This window comes from Cygnus olor, chromosome 10, assembly GCF_009769625.2.
Source record: "Cygnus olor isolate bCygOlo1 chromosome 10, bCygOlo1.pri.v2, whole genome shotgun sequence".
NCBI lineage: Eukaryota > Metazoa > Chordata > Aves > Anseriformes > Anatidae > Cygnus > Cygnus olor.
In genome coordinates this window covers 12624138-12651155 of record NC_049178.1, presented here as the reverse complement: position 1 = coordinate 12651155, position 27018 = coordinate 12624138, and the positions used below count along the sequence as shown (strand labels likewise).

At 51.7% G+C, this 27018-nt stretch overlaps 2 protein-coding genes across 9 annotated transcripts in view; both read right to left on the bottom strand.

Moving 5' to 3' along the window:
- The window catches only part of PLXNB1 (plexin B1), a 95162-nt gene that overhangs the window by 5889 nt on the left and 62255 nt on the right, over positions 1-27018 (bottom strand). For 6 of the 8 annotated variants that reach the window (XM_040568915.1, XM_040568917.1, XM_040568918.1 and 3 more), the window contains exons 22-38: positions 26276-26452; positions 25815-25963; positions 25324-25424; positions 24301-24518; positions 23922-24100; positions 23117-23183; positions 22528-22674; positions 21839-22016; positions 21211-21314; positions 20462-20546; positions 19722-19888; positions 18971-19131; positions 18565-18712; positions 18171-18235; positions 18008-18083; positions 17580-17654; positions 13104-17027 (exon numbers count right to left, since the gene is read on the bottom strand). In XM_040568915.1, coding sequence (XP_040424849.1) covers positions 16923-17027; positions 17580-17654; positions 18008-18083; positions 18171-18235; positions 18565-18712; positions 18971-19131; positions 19722-19888; positions 20462-20546; positions 21211-21314; positions 21839-22016; positions 22528-22674; positions 23117-23183; positions 23922-24100; positions 24301-24518; positions 25324-25424; positions 25815-25963; positions 26276-26452 — 2202 coding nt within the window. In that variant the 3' untranslated portion in view covers positions 13104-16922. Of the gene's footprint in view, positions 1-10138; positions 10147-12147; positions 12154-13103; positions 17028-17579; positions 17655-18007; positions 18084-18170; positions 18236-18564; positions 18713-18970; positions 19132-19721; positions 19889-20461; positions 20547-21210; positions 21315-21838; positions 22017-22527; positions 22675-23116; positions 23184-23921; positions 24101-24300; positions 24519-25323; positions 25425-25814; positions 25964-26275; positions 26453-27018 lie in introns of those variants that run through there. The other 2 variants (XR_005822998.1, XM_040568914.1) reach the window with 2 other exon arrangements.
- LOC121075638 (SRSF protein kinase 3-like) lies at positions 504-9566 on the bottom strand (the record flags this gene model as incomplete). The annotated part of the gene is made up of 11 exons (XM_040569128.1): positions 504-1014; positions 2280-2372; positions 2466-2535; positions 2990-3097; positions 3547-3632; positions 4720-4882; positions 6784-6890; positions 7067-7154; positions 8965-9052; positions 9164-9272; positions 9434-9566. Coding segments are annotated over 11 exons (1290 nt in total), but the record flags the coding sequence as incomplete, so codon positions are not given.

Sequence of the window (27018 nt, the reverse complement as noted above, 5' to 3'; positions counted from 1 at the left end):
GACTCCCGCGTCGGGACACGTGGCAGAAAGAAGGGGCGGTGCGGGCGGCCGGGATTCCTGGGCGGCCGCGCTGCGCATGCGCGGGCCGGCTGGGCGGGGGGAGGGAGGGCAGGAGGGTGGAAGGGGAGCGCACGCGCGCTGCGGCGGGCGCGGGGCCTGCCGCTCGGCACGTCCGCGCCGCGGGGGGAGGGGGCGGCGGGGTCCTGTCAGGGGAGAGCCCGCCCCCGGCCGCGGGCCTCAGGGGGCCGCCTCCGTCGCACGGCGCCCCCGGAGCGGCCCTCCCGAGGGGAAGGGGGGAGCCTCGGGGGCTGCGGCCCCGCACAAAGGGCGCTGCCCGCGGGGGGAGGCCCCTCAGCAGGAGGCGGCGGGGCCCGCCCGCTGCCGATAGCCGTTAGCTGCGCGCCGCAACCCGCGGGTTGTAATCAATAAACGCCCCCCTCAGAGCGCCCCCCGCAGCCCCCCCTCAGGCTCCCGGCCGAAGAAGCGACGCGAGGGACAAGAACTCAGTCCGAACACCCCTTTAATGCCCGCTGCGCCGTTGGCTTTTTACACCAGTCTCACAGCCCCGCCGGGCACGGAGCCGTCACCCCGCGGCGCCTCCCGGTGCGGCCCCGCCGCCTCCCCCCCCCCCCCCCCCCTCCACCTCCAGCCCCCGGGGCACGAAATGGCCGCGGGAGGGCCCCGCGGCCCGGCCGCCGCCGGCGGCCGCCATCTTGTGCGCAGCGCCCGAGGCCGCCCCGCCGCGGCAGCGAGCCCGGGCCCGGCCCCTTCACCTCGGGGGGCTCCCGAGCGGCGGCCGCAGCGGGGCAGGGCCGCCCGGGGCCGCTGACGGGGAGTGGAGCCAGGCGTGCTGCAGGCACTGCGCGGCCGTGGCGCGGTGCTCGGGGGCGTACCGCAGCGCTGACAGGAGGAAGCTGGTCAAGGGGGCGGCCTCGTGCTTTCTCCACTTGTACCTGTCCACCAGCACGGTGTGGAGGCTGCAGGGGGAGAGCCTGGAGATCCGCAGGAGAGCGCCTGTCAGAGACATCACGAGCACGGCACCTTAATTGCACTTCGCCAGAGGAACGGGCTGCAACTCCTCGCCTCACGCAATTCATCCAAAGCAGCCCTCCCTTCTGCGCTAATCTTCCTGCCTAAGCTTCATCCGCACTTCCGCTGGCAAACTTGGCTCTCAGGTGTTTCTCAGAAATCATCTACCCAAACTAATGTCTGGAGCCTCCCCGTTCTCGAGTATTTAGCTGAGAACACACCAGGAGTGAAAAACGTTCCAAGAACAGTCATGGCGCAGCCCTGCGCAGTCCCTGTGCCTGTCCAACCCCGCGTGCATCAGCTTGCTGCAGTGCCTCAGACAGTCACAAGACACTAACATTTAATTTGCTTTGTGCCTGCTGGCTGCGTGAGGCCCAGAAGAGTGCCACTGCTGACCAAGAAGCGATCCTTGTCCCCGCGAGTGTGTGGTGTAAATGCGGTGGTTCAGGTTAGGCATGTGCGGTTAGGCCAGTTTGGTTCTCACGGAGAGCGCATATAAAACAAGGGCTGGTTTTGATTCACGTATGTTGAGCACCGCAGAAGGAATAAACATGAACAGGGGATCTGAACGAGCAGGGAGGTGCGTGGTGAACTGCAGCCTGGCACTAGTGTGCAACACAGAACGAGTCGTAGGTAGACGGGCTGTATGGCTGGTGAGCGTGAAAGAGGAGGAGGACAGATTAAATTGCAGAAGGATGGAGTCATGCAATGCCTTGAAGTCAAAAGACAAGGATTTCAAGCTTAATGAGTCAAAGGGAAAGGAATTGGAGAGATTAAAACAGAAAAGACGTTACAGCTAGGTCAGAAGGCTAAATATAGCAGCCATGGTGGAAGGATGGAAGGATATGAGTGTCCCATTCCTCCTCATCATCATTGTTCTCTGCCAGTGAATGGGTGGTTACACACTCTTTTCAGCTTTCCTGCCATGTAGCTATTATTTCCTGTCCTCATTTCCATGCTCTCCAGATCCAAAGGAGGAAGGATGGAAATCTTTTCCCTGTTGGGCATTTGCCATGACCATTTTTGAGGCTTTTGCATTTGCATTAATTGCTGGAATGCTCCTGGATTGCAAAGGTGGCCGGGCAGGAAGTGTTACTGCACTTTATGAAATCTCCACCTCAGTTTTCTGTCCCTGCTTGTAGCCTGCGTTGTGTAACAGCACTTCAGGTGGTTTTCAGCGTGAGCTGAGTAGGAGTGTGCCAGAGATCCACAGTGATTTTTAGAGTAAACTTCCCTACTCCGATTCTTACCTGGCCTGCTGAAAAACTTCGTTGACTTGTTCCAGGAGAAAGCAATGCGGGGAGGAATTCTTCCCAGGAGTTCAATAATACGAGCAACATGATCTGGAGGGAGGGAGAAAAAAAAGACAAACACATCTATGTACAAAGATTGAGACACTTCTGTCAATGAAATTAATACAACTGATGGAGTCCTACCATCATCTCTGGAGAAATATTTCCCGGGTTGAGGATCAAACAGACACTCCCCTGTTGCCATTTCAAATGCCTAGAAATGGAGTAGCCTTGTTAATTCACCGACTGACTGGGAGTTTTTCTTCCTTGTTAACTCAGTACGGGTGCCAATTTCCCTTCCTATCACACAGAACTGATACACGGAAAGGCTCACACTGCTTTGATCTATCCTGTGCCATTGTGAAACAGCTCCTTTAGCTCCATCAGGATGGAAACCAGTTTGTGCCTGATCCAGTCAAGTCTATGAGCTAACATACATGGAGTGCGAATTGCCCAAAGCGTAAACTAATTATAGTGAATTATATCAGCAGCATACTTTCAGTCCAAAGTGAAGGAGTGCAGACAGCCTGTTTTTCCTTCTCTGACTCAGCCACGGCAAGGAAGTCGTGCTCCACATGCAGCACAGAGGTGGGCGCTGAGGACATGCTGGCCCTGGCCTGTTAGTGTCAGTCGTCTTCCATGCACGCACGCGTTGCCTCCAGCCCTACCAGGCAGCCCGTGCTCCAGATGTCTGCAGGGGTGCCGTAGTCTAATCCGAGCAGCACTTCCAGGGCACGGTACGGCTGCGTCTGAATCTCCTTGGAAAAAGGCTTGTACTGAAATAGAAACAAACGCCCTTTGGTTAGCATCCGTAAATGAGTAACAGCGATGCTTGTGGTCACAAGCTGTCCGCGCAGTAATGAGGATCTCGGGGGCAGAGCTGAATGTGTGTACTAAAATGTGTGCAGGAAACATCAGACCCGTTCTCAGCCCCACTTACACTGTGGTAAGTTTACCTCCCAGCATTCAACAGTGAACACGATTTTGAATTTGTGGTTGTACGGACTAACTGCAAGCTGAAGAAAGGTCCAAAGCTGACATCTCAGGAGTACAGTGCCCAGCTCTGAGCTGGGAATGCTGAATAAAACACCCACTGGAATCAGCATCACTTCAGCACTCCCTGAAGTTACTACTCAGCTGTGGAAGGACTGACACACAAAGTGTGACGGAAAGAAGTGCAAAGCGTCCTGCGCTGGCATGGGACCGGGACTTGGAGCAGACTCACCGTCCAGCACGCGCTGCCCAGATCTGCAATTTTCACTTCTATGCTCATTAAATCAAAATCTTCCAGTTGATTGCCAGGATCACCTCCTAGGTGGAAGGACAGAGAGAAAACAGGTCTTTCTCCAAACCAACAGCTATTCATCATTTACTATGGAAGATTCATGTACGAAGTTTTGAAGTTTTTCGACCTAAAAGGTCCAAAAATGCTTTAGACAGATGGCTCCTTTTTGTCACCAGTAAAATGCCACCTCTGATTTGTGAGGAAACACAAAGGAAGGGCTGGTATCCAGTCAAAAGATGAGAGGATTTTAGGGAGGACAGCAGCTTTCAGAGGAGTTGTGGGACCACGTGCACCTCTCCTGCTGCAAGGTGCCTGCTCGGCAAGCACTGTGACGGTGACATTTTCACAAGACTCTGGAAAAGGGTAATTTTTGTTTTACTGCTTTACTCTGAGCTGTCAGCCTCCAGCTAACATTGTGCCTTTCTGCTCCAAGCAAAAGACTCTCAATAATTTGGCATTCCCTAATTGCTCCAGGGTTTGAGGGACAAAATGACAACGTCATGGGAGAAATGCTCATGGGAGAAATGCTCATGGGAGAACATTGTGGGAGAAAATACAAAGGGGCTCATTGCTGGGAGACTAAATCTCTTGAGAAACTCTCTGGCCCTATGTTTTATTCTATATTCACTCCATTCTCTGAAAATAAATCATGCTTCAGAAGGCCTCAAAGATCAGACTGTATACAAGTCTCCCACAAACCTCAGGAATATGGGAAATAAAGAGTAGATGTGTCATCCAGCTTTCTGATCAGACCAATCCGTTCGGTGGCTGGAAATACCAGAGGAGGGAACGTTCCCGTTCTGACAGAATCAGCTCTGGCGTTGTGGTGAGGTTATTGATGAGCACCTGTGATTTGTCGTCGTTCCCCACGCACACCTACTGGCAAGACCACTTCTCTGTGGGTGCCTTGAGTAACTTGGAGCCACTCGGTCTGAGGTTTGTAGTAAGCAAAGATAGGAGAGGCCTCTCAGCCGTTTAAGCTGCTTGTGCTGTTTTTTACTGGTGTTGCAGGAGCTGTGAGCTTTTCCTAAGCTATCTGCACCCACCTCTCCATTTTGTTCCTGACAACACCCTCTTAAGCCTCTTTTCTTGTAGAAAACCTCCACAGCTCACCTGTTCCCTTTAACCTCAAATCCTTTCTCTGTCCACAGTCGGCAGCGTCGGACAGCAGCCTTTGGAGCCCTTTGTCACGGACGCACAGCAGCACGTTCTCGGGTTTGATGTCTGCGTGGATGATCCGGCAGCGCCTGTGCAGGAAGTGCAGCCCTGCCAGCACCTGCGGGAGCATCACAGCACCTCAGGTTAGCAGCACGATGGAGGGAGCTAGGGATGTACAAGCACCCTGCATGAACTTGCAGTTGCACCCTAAAGAGGGGTAGCATCAGCTCGGTGGCCCTGCGTGCTTGGCACAGGGAGCTCGGGGACAGGGCCAGAGAGTCCCCAAGTGCCAGCACGATGGGTGAGCCCAGAGAGCTGGAAACAGGATGGAGGAGGCCTTGCAACTACAAAGCAGAATTTTCTCCTGAAAAGCCACTTGTGTTTATGCGGCTGTTAAGTCCTTGGCCCACCGTGCCAATCTGTTAACACAGCATTATCATCGGAATGTAAGCTGGGAGTCGGTTGTAGGGAGTTTGACGTGGCACAGGAGGGAGTCCCATCGTGCAGGGAGAGAGAGAAGGAGGTGAATCATAACCCGGACAGGAGGAGGGAGAGATGACGAGTGAGTGAGTGCAGAGAGGAATTACGGGTGCTGCAGGAGAGCCATGTAGGGAAAGAACAGCTCACGGCGGAGCAGGGAGAGCCTGGCCGTCACAGGGAGAGAGAAACAAGGCGTGCAAGAGAAACACTCGCTATCAGAAGTCAATAACAGCGAAAAGGCTACTGGGGAGCTTTGTTGCCTTTTTCTAAACACTCCGGTCAGTCATAAAGGGCTGGCAAATCTTCTCAATATTATCAAAGTCTATTCTGGGATGAACACCAGCCCCAGGGAAATACCAACCTTAAATGGTAACTGTGAAACACAGGGAAAGATTTAAATAGCTAAACCGGAGTGAATCAGAAGTAAATACTGCCCCAGTACGGATCTGAAGGGAAAAAAAGAAATGAGATTTTCCTATTTATGCAGATAAGGGAGTGGATCCAGCAAAAGGCTTGGCTGTGAAATGGAGCATATTGATTAACACCACTACGCTTTCATATAACTTATTGAGGTGTTGGTGGAATCTCTTTAGAGGAAGAAGTGGATATTCCAGAAAAATGATGGAGGAGGAAGTATTTTTTTTTCTCAGTGTCCCTAGAGGGGCACAGGAATCAAGGTAGCAAATCTTCATCTTGGCAAGTCTGCAAACTTCTGATAAATCTCAGCATTGGAGGCAAAATGTGATGTTAACTATTCTTAAACCTCACTCAGGTTTCCCAATCCTTAGCTACGCAGACAACACATAAGAAACTCAGCTTGCACAGCCTGTTTGATCAGCATGCCACATCCTTACAGGGGATGAAGGAAGTGTTGCCTCTGAGAAAACTGCACCAGCAATTTGGAAAGCCCTGGGAAGGAATCTGTGACAAGGCAGACTGCCTTGGATGTTACCGTGCAGACAGCCGAGGGCAGCCCTGAGCCCTGCCGGACCCATCGGTGCTACCCGTGGCTGGAAGCTGGGCTGAGTGCTGTCAGTCTGGCAGCAGACCAGAGGGAACTTCTCAGGGTAGCAGGAGGACAGAGAAACACATGGTTTGTCAACAAGAAACGTATCCATGGCAGGCTGTTTGTCCCCTGCTACTCCTGCGAGCAGCTGAACTGCTAGAAAATTCAGTGAATTGCCGTCTCAGTACCCTCTGATGCAGGTCTGCAGATTCCTGATGCTTCACATCAGCGGTCCTGACCCCTTTCCACACCCGATGAGACTACAGGCACGGGCAGAAATGCACACTGCCCTGTATTAATGAGATTGTGTTGACTTCCCAGTCTGCATTTTATTTAACATTTTCTCTCCTCAGTCCCAAAAGAAATAGCTACTGTCTTCCTTTAAATTGTATGCCTCGGGCACTGACTCTGTGTTGTCCCTTTGATGCAGTCATAGGGAAGTTCATGGCAGATGACCCCGGGATGAAGACAATGACTTGTCGCCCAGCCAACACTCCTGTGGTGCCCTCACCCAGTTAGAGCTCAGTTCTCACCTGCTGTAAAGATTTTTTCACGAAAGGCAAAGGCAGTCCCTGAGCTGCATAGTTACACATCAGACATCGCAGGGAAGGACCCAGGGCCTCAAATACCAAGCACATATGTGGGAGAGAGTCATGGATTCACCGACAGAGAGAAAGTGCCTTTTACCCTTCACCAGAGCAGCCAAGTATCTCCTTAGTCAACCTCCCCCCACCAGCCACCTTCACGTGCCCTGGTTTTACACCATCCTGTGGCTCTCCAGCGCAAGCCCAAGCTTTGCTCCCAGCAGAAGGATATGAAAGCCGTTCTCTCCGATCATTCTGAAGTCATCTAAAAAACAGACAATGTTTTCTCCTGCCCGGTCCTTCCTCTTCATGCTGCTCACCTGAGGGGGAGAATTCCAAGAAAGCTGCAATTAGAGACGTATATGTGAGTGAGTAAGGACACCTTGCACCCATTTTATCCTGTTCTACAGCCTCTCTCCTCCAGGGGTTGACACTTCATGAGAAACCCCATGAAAACAGTATCAAGCAAACCAGGCTCCAAGCACACGAGCTGAGTCTGTTACCACGGAACAGATTTCTGTATGTTGTCTTCCCCTGGACCAGGTAGGAGCATCACCCTCTCAGCATCTGAATAATTCAAACCATTGTGCTTGTCTTTGGTCAGCTGAAGGCTAGCTGTTCTACCAGGGTGCAGAGCAGCTTCCACATCTGGAACAGCCCAGTGAAGTGGGCCTCTTTGGGCCAAAAAAGGGTTGGCTATGGGCAAGTACAGCCGAGATCTCTGATACTGAGTCGCTGGCGAAGGGGTGAACACATCTTTTGTACAAGAACCAGGAGCCATTACATAAACCTAGCCCTTGGGAGGGTCAGAAACAAGCCAGAGGAGATGTTTCTTCACACAGTACGCAGATAATTGGTGGCAGTTCTTGTCACAGGGCGCTCCAGGTGCTGAAGCTCAGATGGGCTCACAGGAAAGCAGGGCACGCTGTGGCGTGAGGCTGCTCCCACAGAGCGCTGATCCAGCTACAGCAATGAATACTGTGTGTGTATGTGTATACATATATATTTAATACAAACATACAATGAATTCAGATGTAAATATATTCAGTTTTTCTTTTTGACACGGCTGTAACCATGGGCGATCGGGGTTTGGTTTTTGTGCAGCTGCTGGATCCGTTTGCACCAGCACCAGGAGGTGTGTGGAAGGTGGGGGGGACCGGACCGCCTCTTCTGGCAGCGCTGCGGGCACGGACCCCTGTGCTGGTGGAGGTGGCCCCGGGAACCAGCTACATTCTGTTGAATGGAAGGCGTGTCTTTTGGAGAGAGGTAATAAGAAATTAAGGGTAAGGCTTGGTCAATACACAGTATTGTGCTGATGTGTAGAAAAGCACCCCTTTGATTACATTCAATTAGTGCCACTTTGTGCTTCCTCTTGCATCACCAAGTCTGGCTCATATCCCTTTGGAGAGGGCCTGCAGATTTACAGGTACAAAACAAACCTTTTCAAAACCTGCTGGAGAAAGGCCTCAGAGTAATTTGAAAGGCAAAATGTAATAGCTTCTGTTCACATAAAGCTGATGTAACTTCGCATTTAAGTAAACTCCAAGAATTGTAACGAGCTTTCTAGAACTAGCAGGTCAAGCCATCTTCAAAGGCAACTAGCTGGGACTCAGATGCATGCACCTAATTACTACATCCATTAGCAAAGGCAGAAGGAAGCTTTCCGAGTTGAGAGGTTTATTATATGTTTGCTGCATCCTGCATTTTTTCCTGGATATTTCCTTTTACTTCAGTATTTCTTTTGTGATAAAGCAACGCCCGCTGAGCTAGGAAGCACACAAATACGGTGGAAACATTCTCATCGCTGCTTAAGAACACCATTACCACTTTTCTGTGTGTGTTTTTTTCCGCCCTGTATTTCTCTGGGTTCCTGCTGTTTACTGGATTCTGGTCTCAGCTGAAAGAAATGGGCCGGCAGGGTGAGACACAGCCACCTGTCCAAGCAGGAGGAAGAAGAAGGTGCCTGTTTCAGAGCCAGTGTGACTTAATGAATTATCTAATGTCTTTTTCCAGTCCCCAGCCCAGCTCCTCAGGCTGAGACTTGGAAGAAGAAGGGACGATGAGGCTGATACTCTGAACTCAGCAGCCATTCCCACGGAGCAAAGCACAGAGCCTGTGAATATTACGTACGCATCGGAGGAGAGAGACCTCGTCCTGGGCAGCCTCAGCAAAGCCCTCCCTGCTCTTCAGGACCTTCACAGCTACGTTCTTCTTCTTCCTACAAAACGAACCGTGTCAGTAAAGCAGTGCAGCCAGGGTGGCCTGCGAAAGGGACGAGCCCTGCCCAGGAGAGTGGCCGTCCCTCCCCAGACGGCGGCCAGCCCCTCACCTCGTGTCCTGGCACAGCCAGACGGTGGCAAAGGCCCCGCAGCCCAGCTCGCGCAGAGCCTGGTATCGCGTGTTGAACACCTCTCCTTCCCGCACCGGGTGGTGGCCTCCTGTGGGGAACGTGGCCAGGAGCCATTACTGATTGCCTTAAACGCCCTCAGACTGAAAGGGCAGCTGAGAACAGCGTCCTCCCAGAGGGACAGACGGACAGACGGGCCCCTGTGACCCGTGAAGAGCCCGGCACGATGTCGGCTGCGGTGAGAGGACTGACCTGTGCGCTGCGCCGCCGGCACCTCCTCCTGTACCCGCACCTCCATGGCGGCGTCCCGGCAGGTCCTGGCAAGAGGGGACAGAGGCAGTGGGGAACCAGGCCGTGCGGCACCGGTGGGGCAATCTCCTGCAGGTTAGTCCTTTAAAGAGAGTTAGAGGCAGGGGAGCTGCACACGTTGATCCGCACACCTCCCGTTTGCTCTTCCAGCCCTGCTCTCCCCGTTTCCATCTGCTTCATCCAAACCTGGAACTGGGCTGTTGGGAACATTTTGGGCACTTCAGCAAGGCAGGGACTATTGTAGGCGTTCAGAGGAGGAAAGCTGGTGGGCTGGGGCTGGACACGGCTCCTGGCTCTCAGGTGGGAATCTAAGGTTTCCCTGTGCCCCGTGTGGATTCCCAGTGGCTCGGGGGGACCGTGGGGCCCCTCCGTGGCTGTGACACCAGCCTGTGCAGAAGGCCAGCGTCAATACGTGCCCCATCTCGGGACTTTCGCTTGCAGGAGGAACTTCGCATCCCAGGTTGGTGCTAAGCAGAGCCTGCGTTTCAGAAGCTGCCCTGCACATCTGTCTGCAGCCCGGGGCCAGAGCAGGGATTTATCACTGACCATCCCGTGACCCCCTACAGAGAGGCCATAGCGGAGGGGAGAGGCTGTTCCCCGGCGTTTCTATGACAGCAAAAGGTACAAACACAGGCAGCGCAGACAGACAGATGCAACTGCTGCCCCCCCGCCCCGCAGCACCGGTGTGGAATTGGCTTCAGCACTGGTCACCTGAAATAGCACCCCCAAGCCCCACGTTGCTAATGGAAATGTGGATTTACACTGCCACGGGCTGGGCGCTCCCAACCCAGCGTTTCATAATTCAGAAATGTCACTTGCTGTAAGCTTTACATGAACACGCGTTGCCAGAGCTTGTGACAGGTGATAATAACCCAAGTAGACCATTAGCAGGGGTAGAAATATCGACTTTTAAATCCTTCAGAATCAGGTTGCCAAAGCTCAGAGCTTGTCTGCAGCGGAGGAATTTCAGAAACAGGCCCAACGGGCTGGCAGCACTGGTGCATGCCCTGTCACACGCCTCATGGCAGCAGCCACATGACTGGGAGCTGCCCCGGGACAGTAACATCTTCCAGGTGCTGGAACAGAAGCACGGCTTCCTCAAAAGACTAGAATTTCTTTCCATACGCTGACAACCCTATCCCAGTACAGCAACGGAGCCGTTGCCTGCCTTTGGGCACCAAGCGAGCTCCCAGCACATTTCTAATTAAGGCTCAGACTGGGCTGAGGGCTGCTCGTGTGGTCAGGGATACCCAGAACTGCCAGAGCTGATACTGCTCCATTTACCCTAGCCCATGGAACAGTGTGCAAGGAACTCAGAATGCCTCCAGCTCCATTACACCTCAGATTCAGCATTTACACGTGCTCTGAGTCAGCCTCCTTTAGGCACAAATCTGCAGGATACCACATGTCCGTATAGCCACTGTCTTTGTCAAATATTTACCAGAGTTCTAGCTGTGCCACAGAGGTGAGACCAGAATTGTCCTCATCTGTGCACAGAGACAGCCTAGCAGTAACCCTGCAAGCCCCTGCACCACCAGGTATACCCGAGACCTCTCAATTCGCATCTTCCAAGGTTTTGGCACATCATTAGGACTGTGGACGTCGATCTGAGAGCTGGGCAACGGCCCTAAAGATTTTATTTCTTATGTCACTTAACATCCACCTACCAAAGGAACAATTCAAGAACGTGTGGGGATGAGAGCTCAGCAGCATCTTCCCTGGGTGGATTTTTATGCTAATAGGAGTTTTGGTTTTGTCATTAAGAGCTACATCATGCAGAACCCCCTGGGTTGCTGCAGACCTGGAGCAGGTCAGAGAACTCACCCTGAAAATGTGCTGCTCCCACCGGCTCCACGGTAGCTACGATGGGCAAGGAGCGGTGGTGCTTCGCCCCTGCCTGCACAGGTGCAAGGAGGGGTGCAAGGAGCTGCCCCGCTGCTCACCACGCATCGCAGCGCCTGAAGCTGCGGAGTCCAGCAACACTCGCCTCCATCTTCTGCCCAAGTACAGGCCTGGCAAACCCCGGCTGAGCGCAGCATCCCCACGAGTCGTGACACGCAGCGCAAATCGCGACACGCAGCACAAAAGCAGCCCCATCGGCGCGCGGGGCTCAGCCCCATTGCCCTCAGACTTACCGTGCGGCTGCTCAGGAGGCCGGGCACGCTGCCCCGTTCGTCATCTGGCTCGTGATGGAGCTCCCGAAAGTGCGATACCACCTGGTGCTGCTTTCCTTTTAGTCTGCGCTGCCCGGGAGGGGTGTCCTTGAGCAGACCAAGCCCTTCTGCATCGCTGGATGGACGTGCTGAGGAGCGGGGCAGGGTATCGGATCTCAGCACCGTTTCTGGGAACAACCTTGGCTGCAGGGTAGCAGGAGACCCAGGACAGCTGCGGTGGGTTTGCTTTACTGCTGCACCTGTCTGCGCAGCCCCCTGCCTCGGCCACCCTGGCAGCAGGTCCACCAGCCTGCTGCGGCTCCGCGGTCTCCACAGCAACTATTTATAGAGGGAAATTCACAGCTCTGCCGAGATGGAAACAGGAAAGTCTTCCCCCTCTGCTGCTCAGCTCCTGCACCCAGAAAGCACGAGGCTGCCTGGTGGTTCCCACTGCTCCTCGTGGCTGCGGCACCACCTCCTGCCCCTGCTCGGCAGAGGGGACACACTCCCCTCTCCAGCTCCAAGCTGGGGGACAAGGACGTGGCACCGGTGCCAGCAAGGCAGCGCAGCTCTCCGCAGATGCACAGAGGCTGCACGAGGGCTTTGGTGCAGGAGCAGCTTCTCCCAGCAGAAGGGGTGGGAAGGGGCTGCGGGATGCAGAGCAGCCACGATGGCAGCAGCCTCGCTGGGCACCCCAGCAGCCTTGCAGCACTGAGGAACGGCCACCCGCAGTGAAATCACTTCGCTGTTTCCCCTCGGCCACCTGCAGCAGAGCTTGGCAGCCACGGCCGTCCCCCGGCTGGGGCCCTTGTGCTGTGCAGCTCAGGTTTCCTGGCTGAGCAGCAGAGAGCCAGCCCCGGAGCAAGGGGTTAATCCTGCCCCGCTGCCAAACCAGGAGCCAGGGCCTCACTTCTCCCCCTGCCTGTGCCCCTCACCTGCCGCCCCCAGCACTAAAAATACCACCGGAGGGGCAGAGACAGCAGCAGGGCTGGGTGCTGAGATCGAGGACTGGGGCAGCAGTGAGGGAGCAAGATCTGTAACCCCTATAAAAGGTCAGCAAGAACATACGTATAGGTGAAGGAGGGACTACAGTGTAGTGGCAGTATGTCTATCTATCTATCTATCTATCTATCTCTGAAGGGAGAAGACGACGACTGTATCTAAAACTCTGCTAATAAAGGAAGGGGGGAGGCAGCATAGATGGCCCTGGAGCCAGCTTTAGGAGGCTGGGAAGAGCTGTGCAATTTGCTGACGCATTAAAAGTTGTTCACCTAGTTGAGGAGCGGTGGTTTCTGCCTCGCCCGGGTGGACATCAGCGATGAGCACGGAGCACATCTCGGGCAGCATCACCCCCACCCACCCTAGGAAAGCAGCCAGCCCTTCCCCCAAGGGATTTGCCCCCTCTCACACCCCAAAAGGCAAACACATTCGGGGCAGCTGCGTCGTCGTGCAACACAAGCGGGACACGCAGGTTGTATATTAAAATTTATTGAATTATTGTGTAAGAATTCTCTTTATTAAAATCATTTGGACTCTAAACTGATTATTTACAGACAAAACCTTTTATATCACCCATAGATTCCTACATCTCAGAACAGTATCTACAAACAGTTATTACACTATGTAACAAAATTCAGATTTTTTTCAAGCTTTTTATATTAATTATTAATTCCAATTTGAGAAAGACAGTACCTCGGGTGCTCTGAGCAGAACTCAAAGTGTGGCAGGGTATAAATGCAGGTCAGGCCATACCGTAACAGAGACAGACTCCACGTCACACGGCTGGGAGAGGGCAAAGTCACCAGGACAAAGGACCAGGAGAAGAACTATGAGAGCAAACCGGGTGTTCAGGAAACCAAAACGATCATCCTGACAAGAAAGGCACCAAAAAAGCAGCATCTCGCTGCGACTGGGGCACACCCTGAAAAAGAAATGGCATTCCACCAAAGCAGCGGGATCCAAGAACCCTTTTATTTTCAGTAAAAAGAAAGTAGCCATCGTTTCGCTATAAAAAAGCTCCCAGGTACAGCCTAAACGTGCCACTGAGCAGACGAAAGCAGCGCTCTCACATCTCTGCGGTGTGCGTGCCCGCGGCCCTCAGCTGCACCAGCGGGAGACATTCGACGCACTAACGGATACTTGTCGTAATACTGATCAGCTCTCAGCCTCTCATCCAGACCACGGAAAAAGCAAGTTTATTTCTCTGACCGCAGTACAAAACATTCAAGATCACCTTTCTGAGACTGCGAAGGGAGCGCTGACTTCCCTCGCAGCACTCGCTCCTTCTGGCGGGGGTGGCTGGCTGGCCGCTCGTGGGACCAGGTGGAGACTGGGAGAAACTTGGAAGGATTGTGAGAAATAAATAAATAACTCTTCCCCGCAGTAGGGAGTTTTACAATAAAAAGCTGTTTTGTGCAAATCTCAATGCAACAGAACCCTGCTGTAGGAATGGATTTTGCCACAGGAGGGGAGAATGGACGGAGAGAAGGGGGAGCCGTGCCTGAGCACCCTGCGAGGGGCCGGGGGGACGGAGGACGCTGAGGGCACCGCGATGGGGAGAGGTGGGCACCAGCCCCCTGCCCTCACCACACCTGCACCGGGCGCTGCCTCTTGCCCGGCCATGCAAGGACGAGCTCGAGATGTTGAACACATCACCCGTGTTTAGCTCTGTTTGCAAGTCCTGATTATTGCTCTGATGAAAGCAGATTTTCACAGACAAAGTAAATCATCTCTGACATCTGGGAGCGCTACTGAGAAGTAAAGAGGGTGTGGAGCTCGACTCCCTCAAAAGCTCTCTGTGGGCAGAGGCTGCCCTCTCAGCGTGGTTTTACCCTGACCTGCGCAGAAGACGCTGCAGGACCCAGAGAGCTGCCTGAGGGGAGCAGAAGAGAGTTGGATGCCTGGCACTGACCCCAGGAGAGGCCGAGTCCCCCTCCCTTTGCTGATGTGAGGCAGACCCAGAACCAAGCCCTGTGCCGCCCTGTTCTGGAAAAGCAGAGAGAAAATCCTGCAAAAATAGGAGCAGACACGAGCAGCCTGCAGAGCCTTAGGTCCAGCAGATGCCTGTGGCTCCTGGCAGATGCTCAGCGAGTTGGAGGCCACAAACCCAGCCTCGCTGCCCAGAGCGGCAAGTCCACTGTCAGCACCAAAGTGGGACAACGCTACACTGCCACTGCCTGTCATGTCATTCCTTCATCGACCTGAACCTGGCGATTGCCTCTCGTGGTTCCTAAGTGAACGGGCTTTATGAACGTGCATTGTATCTGCCTTTTCCTATCTGCCAGTCCTTTCCTCCACCCAGCTTTTTTTGGGCTAATTTCATCAGATTTAGTTGAGACACAAGTTCCATGGAATAGGGTGGTCAGGCAGGAGACAGACCCAAACCGGTGCCCTCCTGGGGGAAGAGACGCAGGCAAACTCCAGCCTCCCCTTCCTGCCCAGCAGTGGCCACCCAGCGCAGCAGGATGGTGGCACAGGGACGGCGGCTGCACTCTGGGCACACAGAGTACCTGGGAATGCTGCTGAGACGGTCACAGCAGGGAGCTGGCTTTGTGGCAGGGGAGTCTGTAGGAAGACAGGCCAACGCGTGCTTGTTATATTGCTCAGAGGAAATCTCACAACTGCGCAGTGCTCACATAGAGCCGTAGGACTGATCCAACAGGCCTGGAACTGCTGCGATACGCAACGTAGAGAGGTAGGGATGTGATCGTGCCCTGTTCTAGCTCTGCTCCCTCCTGGCCCGCACGATCACTGTCTAAGGGGAGTGACAGGAGTGAGACCTGCTGGTCTGCCCCAGGCACGCAGGACATCAGCCTGGGCTCAGCAGGGGACAAGAAGAAGTAGGGTAACCTTTCAGACAGTAATTCACTCACAGAAGGGCAGAGTGCTCTGTCCACAAGGTGAGAACCGCCCCGAGTGCTCTCCAGGAGGGAGCAGAGGGGCTGCCCGGACGGCTGGTGACTGACTGTGCGCACTGCTCCGGCCTCTCCTTGCTTGCAGGCATCACTCCTGTTTGCAGGGCACCCAACGCCCTTCGGGAACAACACGGTTGCGCTTCTCGGCTTCCTTGAGTTCACAGCTCCCCAGATAACTCTTCTGTGTGCCACCACTGGAGAGTTCGGGAGGTGAAACTGAGGTGTAAGGCGAGCCTAAGAGAAGAACACACAGCTACGCCTCAAAGTGAGCTGCGAGGAAAAGCAAGCTGCTGTTACGACAATGCAGACATCTACGAGTTATCCCTGCAGACAAAGCAGTGGAGAAAACTTCGCTCCAGTGCTGACAGACGTTTGTCAGTAGAAGTGCACAGAGATGCTTCTCCGAGAACAGCTTTGTCTCAAAGCCACAAAATTAAACATTCTCCTTTAGCATTTAAATACATTATCTTTCTGAGGGTATTTACAAGTCCAGTTCAGAGCAGCAGAACAGCCAGACAACAGAGGAAGGGGAAGTGGCACAAGGCATTTGTTGTGCTTTTCAGAAGAGCAGGGCGACCCCGACCACAAGGAACCAGGAAAGACGGATCCAGAGCTGGGTCAGTGGAGACCAAGGCGAGCCGGGCAGCCGGCTCCTCACGTGCTAAATTTGTCCTGAGGGAAAGGGCGAGGGGGTGGTGTCCATTTACAGGGGGCTCCTGGGCGAGCGTGCCCGCTGGTGAGCACGTTACATCCCGGCACGCGTCACACACTGGGTAGCAGGAGGCCGTCGCCATCAGGCCCTCTCCTTTCCACACCCAATGTCCAGAACCAGTGGGAACACTGCTGCAAGGAAGTTTCTCAGGTGGGGTACTGCAGGAACGCTCGCTAACCCATACAGGGACAGAGGTCAGTGTTCCTGTCAGCCAGGGGAAAGCTTCCCGTATCCCCAGTAAAACGAGCGGCCGCAGCCAGGGAGCCTCCCCCGGCACTGGCAAGGGCACCCGTGCAAGGCCAGGACTCGGCAGACACGGTGCTTGGTGCTGCTACCTGGCTCTTCAGCAGCGCCGTTCGGAAGCTTGGCACATTCACGGAACGTCTGTAGGAAGGAGCCGTGTGGTCCCCTGAGACTCCGTCAGAGGAAAACTGAAGTTCGTTTGTTTTGTCGTAAAAAGAAAAAAAAAAAACGTAAAAAAATATTCTCTGAGATGCAAGGACGCTTGTACTTCGTACTGCCTTGGCCATCCCCATTCGTGTCACCCGCTGGTTCCTTGGAGAGTCTGGTTCCAATGGCAGCAGGACACCCTGCACATAGCCAGGATGAGCATGGCCCTGTTCAGCCAGGGGAGAGCAGTCTGTCTGCGCCTGTCACAAATCCGTGACCTTATTCTCCACAGCTGCTGCAATCTGTTGTAGCCTATATCCGAGCTGCATCTTCTGTGCTGTTGGGTCTTCTTCCAAGGCTGTGATGATCTGCAACAAGACACAGCTCACTGCCTGCCCTTCTCCAGCGCACAGCGCTGCCAAGCAGCTCAGCTCCGTACACAGGGGAGGGCACAGAGCAGCGTGGAGAGCCCCACGCTGAAATCCAGCATGCTGAAGTGTGTTTGTAGTACAACTTAACCACAAAGGAAGTATTCTAGATTTGTCCTAACATGCTATGTAGAATTCATAGTGTAAGAAGAATGCTAAACTTTGTACCTGAAAATTCTATCTTTAGTAAAGGAATCTTAAAATGCAGTTAGTTTACAGTAGAATATTTAGATACCATAATTTAAAAAGGCAAATATATTTGAAATGTCAACAGCCTCCAGGTTAGGGCTAAGTCCTTTTTTTGTGCAATATCCCCCATCCCTCATCGGTAAGAGTAAAGCAAACTTATGACATGGAAGTTATACATGCCAATGAAACAATACACAGCATTGTAATGATCTGTCTGCTCTTAATTATTAATTTTGGGGGGTGTTTTTGATTGGACAGTGAAGGGAGAAGGTCATGTTCATACCTGCCTGGGAACGCACTCACCTGGTCATAGTACTTATTGATGTATTTGTACAATTCATGCAGAGCCACCAGGGAATTGAGGTCACCTGAGTAATTCTGAATAAGAGAGGAAGTCAGATAAAGCTGTGAGACACCTAACAATTGTTCTTCCAAATTCCACGTCCTCATAACTCATTAGGAAATGTGCCGGAGTCACTAAACCCAGCACAAAGCAACAGGAAAGGGAATTCACCAGTGGTTCCTAGCAGAGGAAAAAAACCACACGTACTCCCTGCCCCGAAGCCTTGACTGCACTTTTCTTTTCAGCGGTGCCATGAAGCAGAGCAGCCACTGGGAGCAATCAGTATTTCTGCACACAGCTGGAATATCTGATCTTTGCATTACCGACTTTCTATAGCATGCACTGATGAGGGGCCAGGGTGATTTCTGAAATAAATAACTTTATTTACCCGTGATAGCTCAGCCAGGGCAGAGTTCATCTCCTGGTCACTGGCAGAGATGGTCTGACGAATGTCCGCATAATACCTACAGCAGTACACAGGCAGTTATCTTCACGTTCCTCCCAGCCTCCTTCTTACTGCTTAAACTACAACTCCCCCATTCGTTCCTTACCTTTCCACCATTTGCTTGTAGCGAGGAATGTCCCGGGCATAGAGCAGCTTATTGATTGGAGAGTCCTTGAACATCCAAAACCAGAATTGATTACAAAAAGCTCCTTCATCATGCTGTGAGCTATCCTCAGCGGGTGACACCATCCTATTCTCTGTTATTTGTTCAGGACTGGGAACTTTTGCCCTCTGCATGGAGGGGCACTTTAAATACTGGACTCTCTCCCTAGTAACACAGTCTGAGGAACCGTGTACTGGTGAAGGGACCCCTGGCACATGAGAGCAAGGAGTGGGCCTGGTGGGGTGTCTCAGTGCAACCGTGCAGACACAACTGCCTTAATGTGTCAGTGCTGCTCAGGCTGCCTGTGCCACCTACGCGCTTCTACCTCCGCACTTACCCGTCCTAGCTTATGGTCAGCAATCGTACAGGAGTCCATGAAGGTCTGTGCAATGACCAGAAGCACAGCATCTACGTTATCTGACGTCTGCACATCAAAAACAAACTGGGGATTCTTGATGATGTTAATCCAGAACCGCAGGGGCAGGCTGCAGAGAAGATGGAAACGTGGCAGCTTATCAGCAAAGAAGGCAGCTGTGGTGCTGGAAGATATTCTGCACATGCTACTGGTCATACTGGTCCCCTCCCAGCTTCTCCCTCTCAGCAAAACCACCTTTTCACACTGTGCTTTGCTGCCTTGCACTCCCATTTTGCTGCTCCTCAGAAGACAAAGGTGTCTCTCTATGTAAGGGGGCAGCTCCAACCAGATTAGCAGTGCCTCTGTCGGGGCTCACAGACCACCGTACCTGTTTGTCTTCCAGATATGGATGGTCTCAGGATCTGCAATCCCGTAGTGTAATGCCTGCTCATCCAACAGGTCAAAGAAATATTTGACTGCCAGAGGGACGGGGCGGTTGGTACTGAGGATCACCTGGAACAAGTCATCCACAAACTTCTGCAGGGTGCCCTGTGGAGAACCAAGCAGGACAGAGTCAGCACAGCCAGAGGAACATGGGGAGCCCAGGCCTCGCGACGAGAGGTTACCCTCTTCTGCTCAGCGACCTCCTCTCACTGGTCCCAAGCTACCTCACATCCACTGCAGGAGCAGCAGCAATGGAGAAATGAGGCCCCAGAAGCTTCTGGAAGAAAGGCCAGGGGAAAGCGCACGAACAACCAAAACGCAGAGGGGAATCAGACATACTTAGAGCCAGTACAGAGGCTTACTAGAGGAGAGAGAGCCTGCGACATAAAGGGATGGAACTGCACTGTAGAGACTGACCAGCGGAGGGGGATTGCTGACTGCCAATGGCTGCGTTCGGCCAGACAGGAACAAACAGAAGGGATTTGCTCAGCAGCAAGAGAAGTTTGGGGGCAGAACACAGGCACTGCCTGGCAAAGTGCCGGGGCTGTCCCTTGAGGAACCCAGCTGGAACCAACTAGCACATGCACCAAACCAGCCCCAAAGGGGCTCTTCATCTTCACACACGTCCCTGTAATCTGTCAGGGGGATATGAAAGAAGGCAAGATCCCAAGCCCAACACAATCTGTGCTTCTCACCTTCATAGAGAGCAGACGTGTCAGATAGATCTCTGGGATTGCCTTGGCTCGCTCCCGATCTCTTAAGCTCCCACGGCGATGCTTGGGAAGCTCTGGCTCTTCTGTTGGTTTTACCAGGTGCCAAAGTTTTATCCCACCTTCATCTGCATCCTCCAGCATCGGTGTTTCTAAATGGAACAGTTGTTTAGAGACAAGTGTCAGCCCTCTCACAGTGGAGCTTGGCCAGGTTATGCTCAAGGAAGAAAGTGGATTTCACAGTATGATAGGTTGATAGACACTCCTAAGGGAAGGAACCACTGGAGGCCTCCACCCAGCCTCCTGTGCAGAGTACAGCTATTGCTAGCGCTGCATCAGGTTGCTTTTGTCCACTCAAAGCCTTCAAAGTCTTGGGAATTTCCCACACACAGATCCCCCACCCCTGGTGGCCTGTTCCAGGTCAACACACAAAATTATTGAAGATTCCTACAAGCTGTGGACTGTGCCCAGCACTACAGCCAGTACTAGAGAATTCTACTTATCCTGCATTTTCACATCTAGCCTGGCTTTTCTCTGCTTATGTACTCTATTGCTTTTCCTTCATTTTTCCTGCCCAGACTTCCAGTTTCCTGACAATCCTACGGGGGTTCAAATCACATATCAGTCTTCCATAGCAGCATAAAGCTAGGGCTATAGCAAGTCTTGTCCCACCAACTTGACAGGTGCTGTGAAATCATTTCATAAGAAGAGGACATCAAACTCACTCTCTCCTGGGATGTAATCCTGATTCTCTCTATGGATGTGCTTGGTCAGGCGAGGGACCAGTGCTACTGTTGCTCCATCAGGCACCTGCACACAAGCAAAAATCAACATTCAGAACAAACAGCACATCTCTCATCAGCACAACAGGCAAGTGCTTGTACAGCAAAACAAACTGAACACACTGTACCATTACTAGAAATAGGGATCTCGGGGCACTGTCACTATCTGTCCTGATGGTGGGAGAACCTTATTTGTACAGATTGAAAAACCGATGTACAGAACATTATAAAAATGGTAATGCCCCAGGCTTGACGTCATTCACATCTAGAACGCGTGGCAGCAAGGTGTGACATATTGGTGCACAATACGACACACAAGTGCAAGACAGTTAAAAACCCCAACTCTTTCCAGTCCTAAAAACTACATCACAGACCAGCGTGATATCACCTACTAACTGATTTGGACCGGAATGTTAATGAATCCAGCAGGGTTGCCTTCACTGCAACATACACTCAGTGTCTCCTCCCAAAAGCTCTAGGCATGCCCAGGTCTCAGGTACAGGTTCAGGAGGGGGTTTTGCTGCTTGAGAAGTCACAGTGCAGGACACAGCACTGACTTAATTTGAATATGCTGCTGCAGGAAAGCTCTGACGTTTTTAAAGTAATCCATGAGGAGCCAGAGCCACAAATGGAGTGTACCAGTGTACAGAATATTAAAGGGGAGACAAGGCAATGGTAGACTCAGTTCTGACCTTGTAATGCTGAAGAGTGTTCAGGCGTTTCCAAGTTCCTTGAACAACAGATGTCACATCCTCATCAGACAGAATCAGATGACCTGCCAGCCCTGACCTCCACTCTACAGTCATTAAAACACAGATAGCAAGCAAAGAAACAAAAAACAAGTTAAGCTGAAGCATCTCTGAAGTCTATTGTGCTTCAACCTGAGCTAGCAAAACACTAAGCCAGAAAAGGGACAAAATCTTCCCTCACAGACACTATTTAGATGTTACCACTGACTCCACTGGCAGGAAGAGCCAGTTCATGACCATAGCAACTCTGCACTGAAATTATCTTCCTTTCCATACCTTCTCATGCCTTTTTTTTTTTTTCCTGTGCCCTTACCTAAGCCATTGTCATGGGCCAGGTCTGGCAAAGAACACCAAGCACCATGAAATTGAAGGGGCTGGACTTGCTTCTTTCCCACCCCTACCTCTTGCTCTTAGTCCTTCCTGCATCGTGCCCTGTTGGGTCCAGCCAGAGTGCAAGATCACTGCTCAGGGACACTGCATGCTCAGCAGAAAATCGTGCTCTGCACAGACAGCACATGACCACTCTCCTCCACTTCCTCACTGAGTCTTAGCACCAAGAAGTTTTACTCACCAAGGTCCAGGGTGTCTGGGTCTGGTCGGTGACAGTACGGTGTCCCTTTATAGATCTGGTCTAGGATTTTCTCCTTCACCTGTGTTATAGTGTCACAGTCTAGCACTTTTGCAGAAATCCCTTGGGAGTCCTCTGCCCCTCCTGCAGCAACTCCTGCTTGTGTCAAAGCGTTTAAAGTCTGCGGAACAAAAGAAAAGGTCACAGCTCCTCATAAGGTTGCTACGCAAAATCTGACACATTTACACCTTTGATGGCTGGCATTAAAGCACGTTAACAGCTAACTCTTTCACTGGAGGAGTTTCAGAAAACAAAATTCTACAGGTTGTTAAACACCGTGTTCCCAGCCTTCCCTTGAGAGCTGGAAGTCGGTTTAACAGCTCTAGGGAGCTCTAGGCTTCCACGTGCCATCAGCAATTTCATCCCCTTATTTCTAGACACAGAGCATGGAACATACACCAGATTACTGTGGTGATGGCTCCTATCAGCCTAGGGCAAAACTATCTGATTTAGCAGGGCTCTTGCTCAGCTACTGAGTTATGCTGCTGGGACAAAGCTGGCTCCTAGGAGGTTGTGCTTCTGCCTTAAAGAGGAGGACATTGTGCAGGACATTGTGCTTCTGCCTTAAATAGGAGGACATTAAACTCTGCCACACCAGAGAGCCCAGAGGGGAAAAAAGATTTGGTGCTTACCAAAGTCCGGTACTCCAGGTCCTCTCTCAGAAGCCGGTTGTCATTCAGGGTATATTTGGCTTTCCCTGTCACCCAGTCAACGGGTCCCTTGTCCACCTGGTGTTTGATTCCTCGAAACAGCATGTAAAGTGGCTCCCCAACAGAGTCCTGGCACAGAAAGGAAGGAGCTTCACCCAAGAGAAATTCACCTTGCTCTTCCCAGCAGAACCCAACAGCTTGGAAACACAGACACCAAGCAGAGGAGCAGCAGGACAGAGGACACCAGTGATACAGCAGTTAAACCACTGCAGGCAGGCAAAGTCTCTGCCAACGGCTCCTGCTCCAAGCACAGGGAAATTGCAGGGGCTAAGGACCAGCTGGATGTACAAGACCACAGCATCACTGTCTCCATGCTGCTAATCAGAGGGACTCTCCTTGCTGCCCCCTCCCTGGAAACAGGGAGTGGCATCGATGCTGATTTAAGCCTCTCTCTTCCCTGAAATACAGGATGACTCCAGCACCATTTCAGCGAAGAGTGAGGCACAAAGCAAAGCTGTGGCTGCCTCCCCTCTTTTGGCCCCTTCACTTCACAAAGGGACAAAGAACTCACCCTCACAAATGCATACAGGCAGATGGACATCCAGTTGGTTAACAGCTTCTCTACCACTGTTTCTGTCCTGAAAGAGAGTATGAGGTTGGTCACAAAGATACACTGCACAGCAGGAAGGGTAACTGGAGATAAAGATCGCTCCTTTTGAGAAAAGGTGAGAAAAGAGCACACTAAATGATGATACAGGATCGAGGGAGGAAGGAAAAGGAAAAAATACTTTAGGGACCAGTCAGGTTAGCGCTCTTGATCCTACTTCTTATTTGAAGCTCTTTTCAGCCTGAAGGAGGCACCAAATGACAGAAGAGACAAAGGGGATAGAGAATAGCCTCTGTCAGGTCTCAAAACAAGAGAAATTTGTTCAGATCAGAAGGATACACTGGACAGGAGCTAATGGGGATCCGAACACAGGAGATATTTCAATTTAGTTTCCAAACATGGCAGGATTGGGAGTCCCAGAGACCTCTAAACAGCAGATCTGACAGAGCTGCAGTACTTGAACACAAGGAGAAAGCTAACACACAGCAGCTTCAAAAGAATAGGTGAAGAAAAGAATTTGGGGTGGGCAACTTCAGCTTCTTACTCTTCTCACACCATTCCTCCTTTTCTCCCTGCCAATTACTTGATGGGGTGAGGGGTATTATTGATACTGCTTTCTCCTGTTTGACGTACGTTGACACACACTGGCCCTACAATTGCAGTCCATGCCACAATGTTATTTTACCCACAGCAGTTTTTCAGAGCTTGCTAGCTGGACAAAAAGGTCCCCTGATGTATCTAACACCGGGACCATGTCTGGCTCACTCACCTCCGCAGCATCAGCTTGGGGTTCTTGGCCACATACTGCTCCACAAGGTCATTCAGGAGTGTTTTGAGGATGTCAGTGAAGTACTCCAGCTTCCCATGCAGAGACACGGTGAGCAATGATGCCACATAGGCCCGGTCTCTCGGAGAGAAAGTACGCTGGATTTCCAGAGTGTGGATGAACTGGTGGAGAGAGAGAGAAACCAGTGTGTGAATCCCCTGAAAACAAGGCAGTCCCACCTACTGGCTCCTGAAAGCAGTGGTGCTTCAGAGGGGGCTAATCAGGAACGAACTTTAATGAGCACTGCCTGCTTCCTGCCACCGGTTGCCAGCAACGTGGCCCAGACCCCACAGCATGCTGCAAGCAGAGAGAGGGACCTTACCTTGGTGAGGAAGAGCTTGCTGTTGAGCAGGTTGGAGAGCTGGACCAAGCCCTGCTCCACCGTTTGCCGTCGGCACTCGGGGATGTCCAGGTCCCTTTGCAACGGTGACTCACGGTGGCCCGGGAAGAAAATGCGCTCCGCATAGGACTTGTAGTCCAAGAAGGGGATGCCTGTGCCCACGAGGTCGCTTGTGAGGTCCATCATCTCAGTCATCAGGTCTGGGGGAAAGGAAACGCCCGTGATGTTGACCACATGATCACACAAGCGATGGTACAGAGCATGAGGTGAGTGCAGGCAGGAACTAGGGCCAGCAGGATGGGACTGAAGAAGAGGAAGGATGTTTCCTGTCAGAAGAGTCACATTGGAGTCCCATTGCAGGAATATTCATCACTAGACTAGGCTCTGGGAGGAACTACATTGGGAACCAGCAGGTGAATTCGGTGATTATTCTCATTTACAGTTAGGGTCTGGCTTCCAGTTTTATAAAAAGGAAGCCATTGTTCAGCACCAATCTGTGGTTACGGGCATTATCTATACACAAAGTACCAGAGATCTCCTGATCCTCACTGCTTCCCCCATTAGTTAGAGATTACAATCTGAGTAGCTTGCACAAGTTTTAGAGCCCTAGATGCCCCACACAAGGGCTCACAGCTGTAGGCAGCTGGAGTACAAGGTTTACAGACTCAAGATATGGAGTGTAACTCGACTTGCTCTACACACAGACTGGACTAGCTGTACTTAAGGTCTCTCCACGTGCGCTGTCTTGACCTTTAGCTCTTCATCTGAGTCTGGAGGATGGACTGGAGAATCAGAGGGGTCTGTATATATCATTGTGTTCTGAATTAAAGAGAAGAATGAAATACACAAATTTGGCTATATGTTTCAATACACTAGCACAGGATAAAGCTATTGCCTGTCCTGAGCTACCCAAACAAGTATGCAGGAATGAAAAGAATGGTAGGGCTCTGTGTGGTTCTTCAAACTTTCCTGAAGCTGCAGGAATGTAGGAGCTCTGCGACTAACCTGTGAATTCCTTTTTGCATCTGTCCCGAACACTTGTTTCTAGATTTTCCAGCTGGATTTGAACTTTCTTGTAATCCCTCAGAGCCTGTTTGCTCTTCCTCCTGTAGTAAGAAACAGAATTGTTCCCAGTGATCTTAGCCCAGGGATAGTCTTTGCCAGCTGTTGTATTGCTGCCAAGGACTCCAGGGCAATGCTGTTGAGGTGATTTCTACTAAACACCACCTCTACAGGACACCAAACCATGTTCTATAACTACGTATGTCCCTTGGAGCACCCATTAGGCGAGTGCTCTGAATGAATCACAACACAGGCTGTGATGAGCAGACACACCATCCCTATGCCTCACATGTCCAACAACATGAGGGGCTCACAATTTGCCACAAAATAAAGAAAACTAGGACCTTGTTTAGGCCCAGGATATACAGGCTTGACCACATCCACTGAATAACGTAGAGAAGTTAAAGCTCCCATACAATGCCAGAGCCTCTCACCTGTATATGAAAACAATGACCAGAACGACAAGTGCCACAAAGGACGCACCAACACCCAAACCGATCTGTGCCTCCAGTGGGAAGGTGAGCTGGCTTTCTGTGTCATACTGTACTCGGCCCAGGAGGAAGTTCAGGTTTCCCATTTGTACCTGGAGCAAAAACATGTGCTGTGATGTAAACTCAGTGCAGCAACAAAAAGCAAAGACACACAGCTACTCCAGAACGAGTACAGGTGGCATACAGCTCTCTAGTAAGGCTACGTCCCACGGCACAGCTCCTGAATCCAGCTGCGCTGTTTGTTCCAGACACTGTTTGGCAGTTAAGGGTAGAGTTGAGAATAGAAGCAGCTCCTTGCCACTATGACTTTTGTCTTTCTCTTACTTCCTGTCCCACTCCCTGCTTCCATCACTACTTCTTGCTTGTGCACCCACTTATGACATGATTTGTTGCTCATTCCCTACCGTGAACTCTGGGAGCAAGTCAGTGCCCTCCCGCTTTGTGCGGTGCCGCGGAGCTGGCTGCTCAGAAGGAGGCTCACAGTAGAGATGATTCCTTGTTAGTGTCTTCACCACGCAGATTCCTTCCCCAATCATGGCCATAACTTCATCCTTGGAGATGGCCAGATCTAGATTTTCCCCCTGGAACAGAGGTGGAACAGCACATCAAATTGGGCTAAAAAGCATCTCTGCATTGTCCATGGCTCCAGAGAAGATGGAGGAGACCAGCACCACATGATGAGAGGAGCTTTTTTTCTTCCCTGACTGGGTTCCCATCTGAATTGGCTGCACAAGTTCATTTTGTAAGCTAAACAATCTCCACTCTGTGATTGAAAAGATCGAGTGGAGAAAGTGCACGTCTCCAGCTGCAGCCACTACCTTTCTTAATTGCTACTGGACTAGAGAGTACCTGTCTATACAAGAGAAATATCACAGAGCCTTTTCCTCACATATACAGAAAAAAAACCATTTGCCACTCTGCCCTTTTGCATCCTCTTTAAACAATGATTTTCCTATTTCCACCTAATATTTTTTTTCACTCTTAAGTTACTTATAGAGAAATTTTAAGATGTCATAAAAATGGCAGCTGAGAATAGAATGTATTGGTGGGTTTTTTGGTACTAATATCTCATACACAAATAGTGTTAATTCACATTAGGACAAAAAATAAAAAACCTATGGAAGTTTCCATGAGCCCTATGAAACCC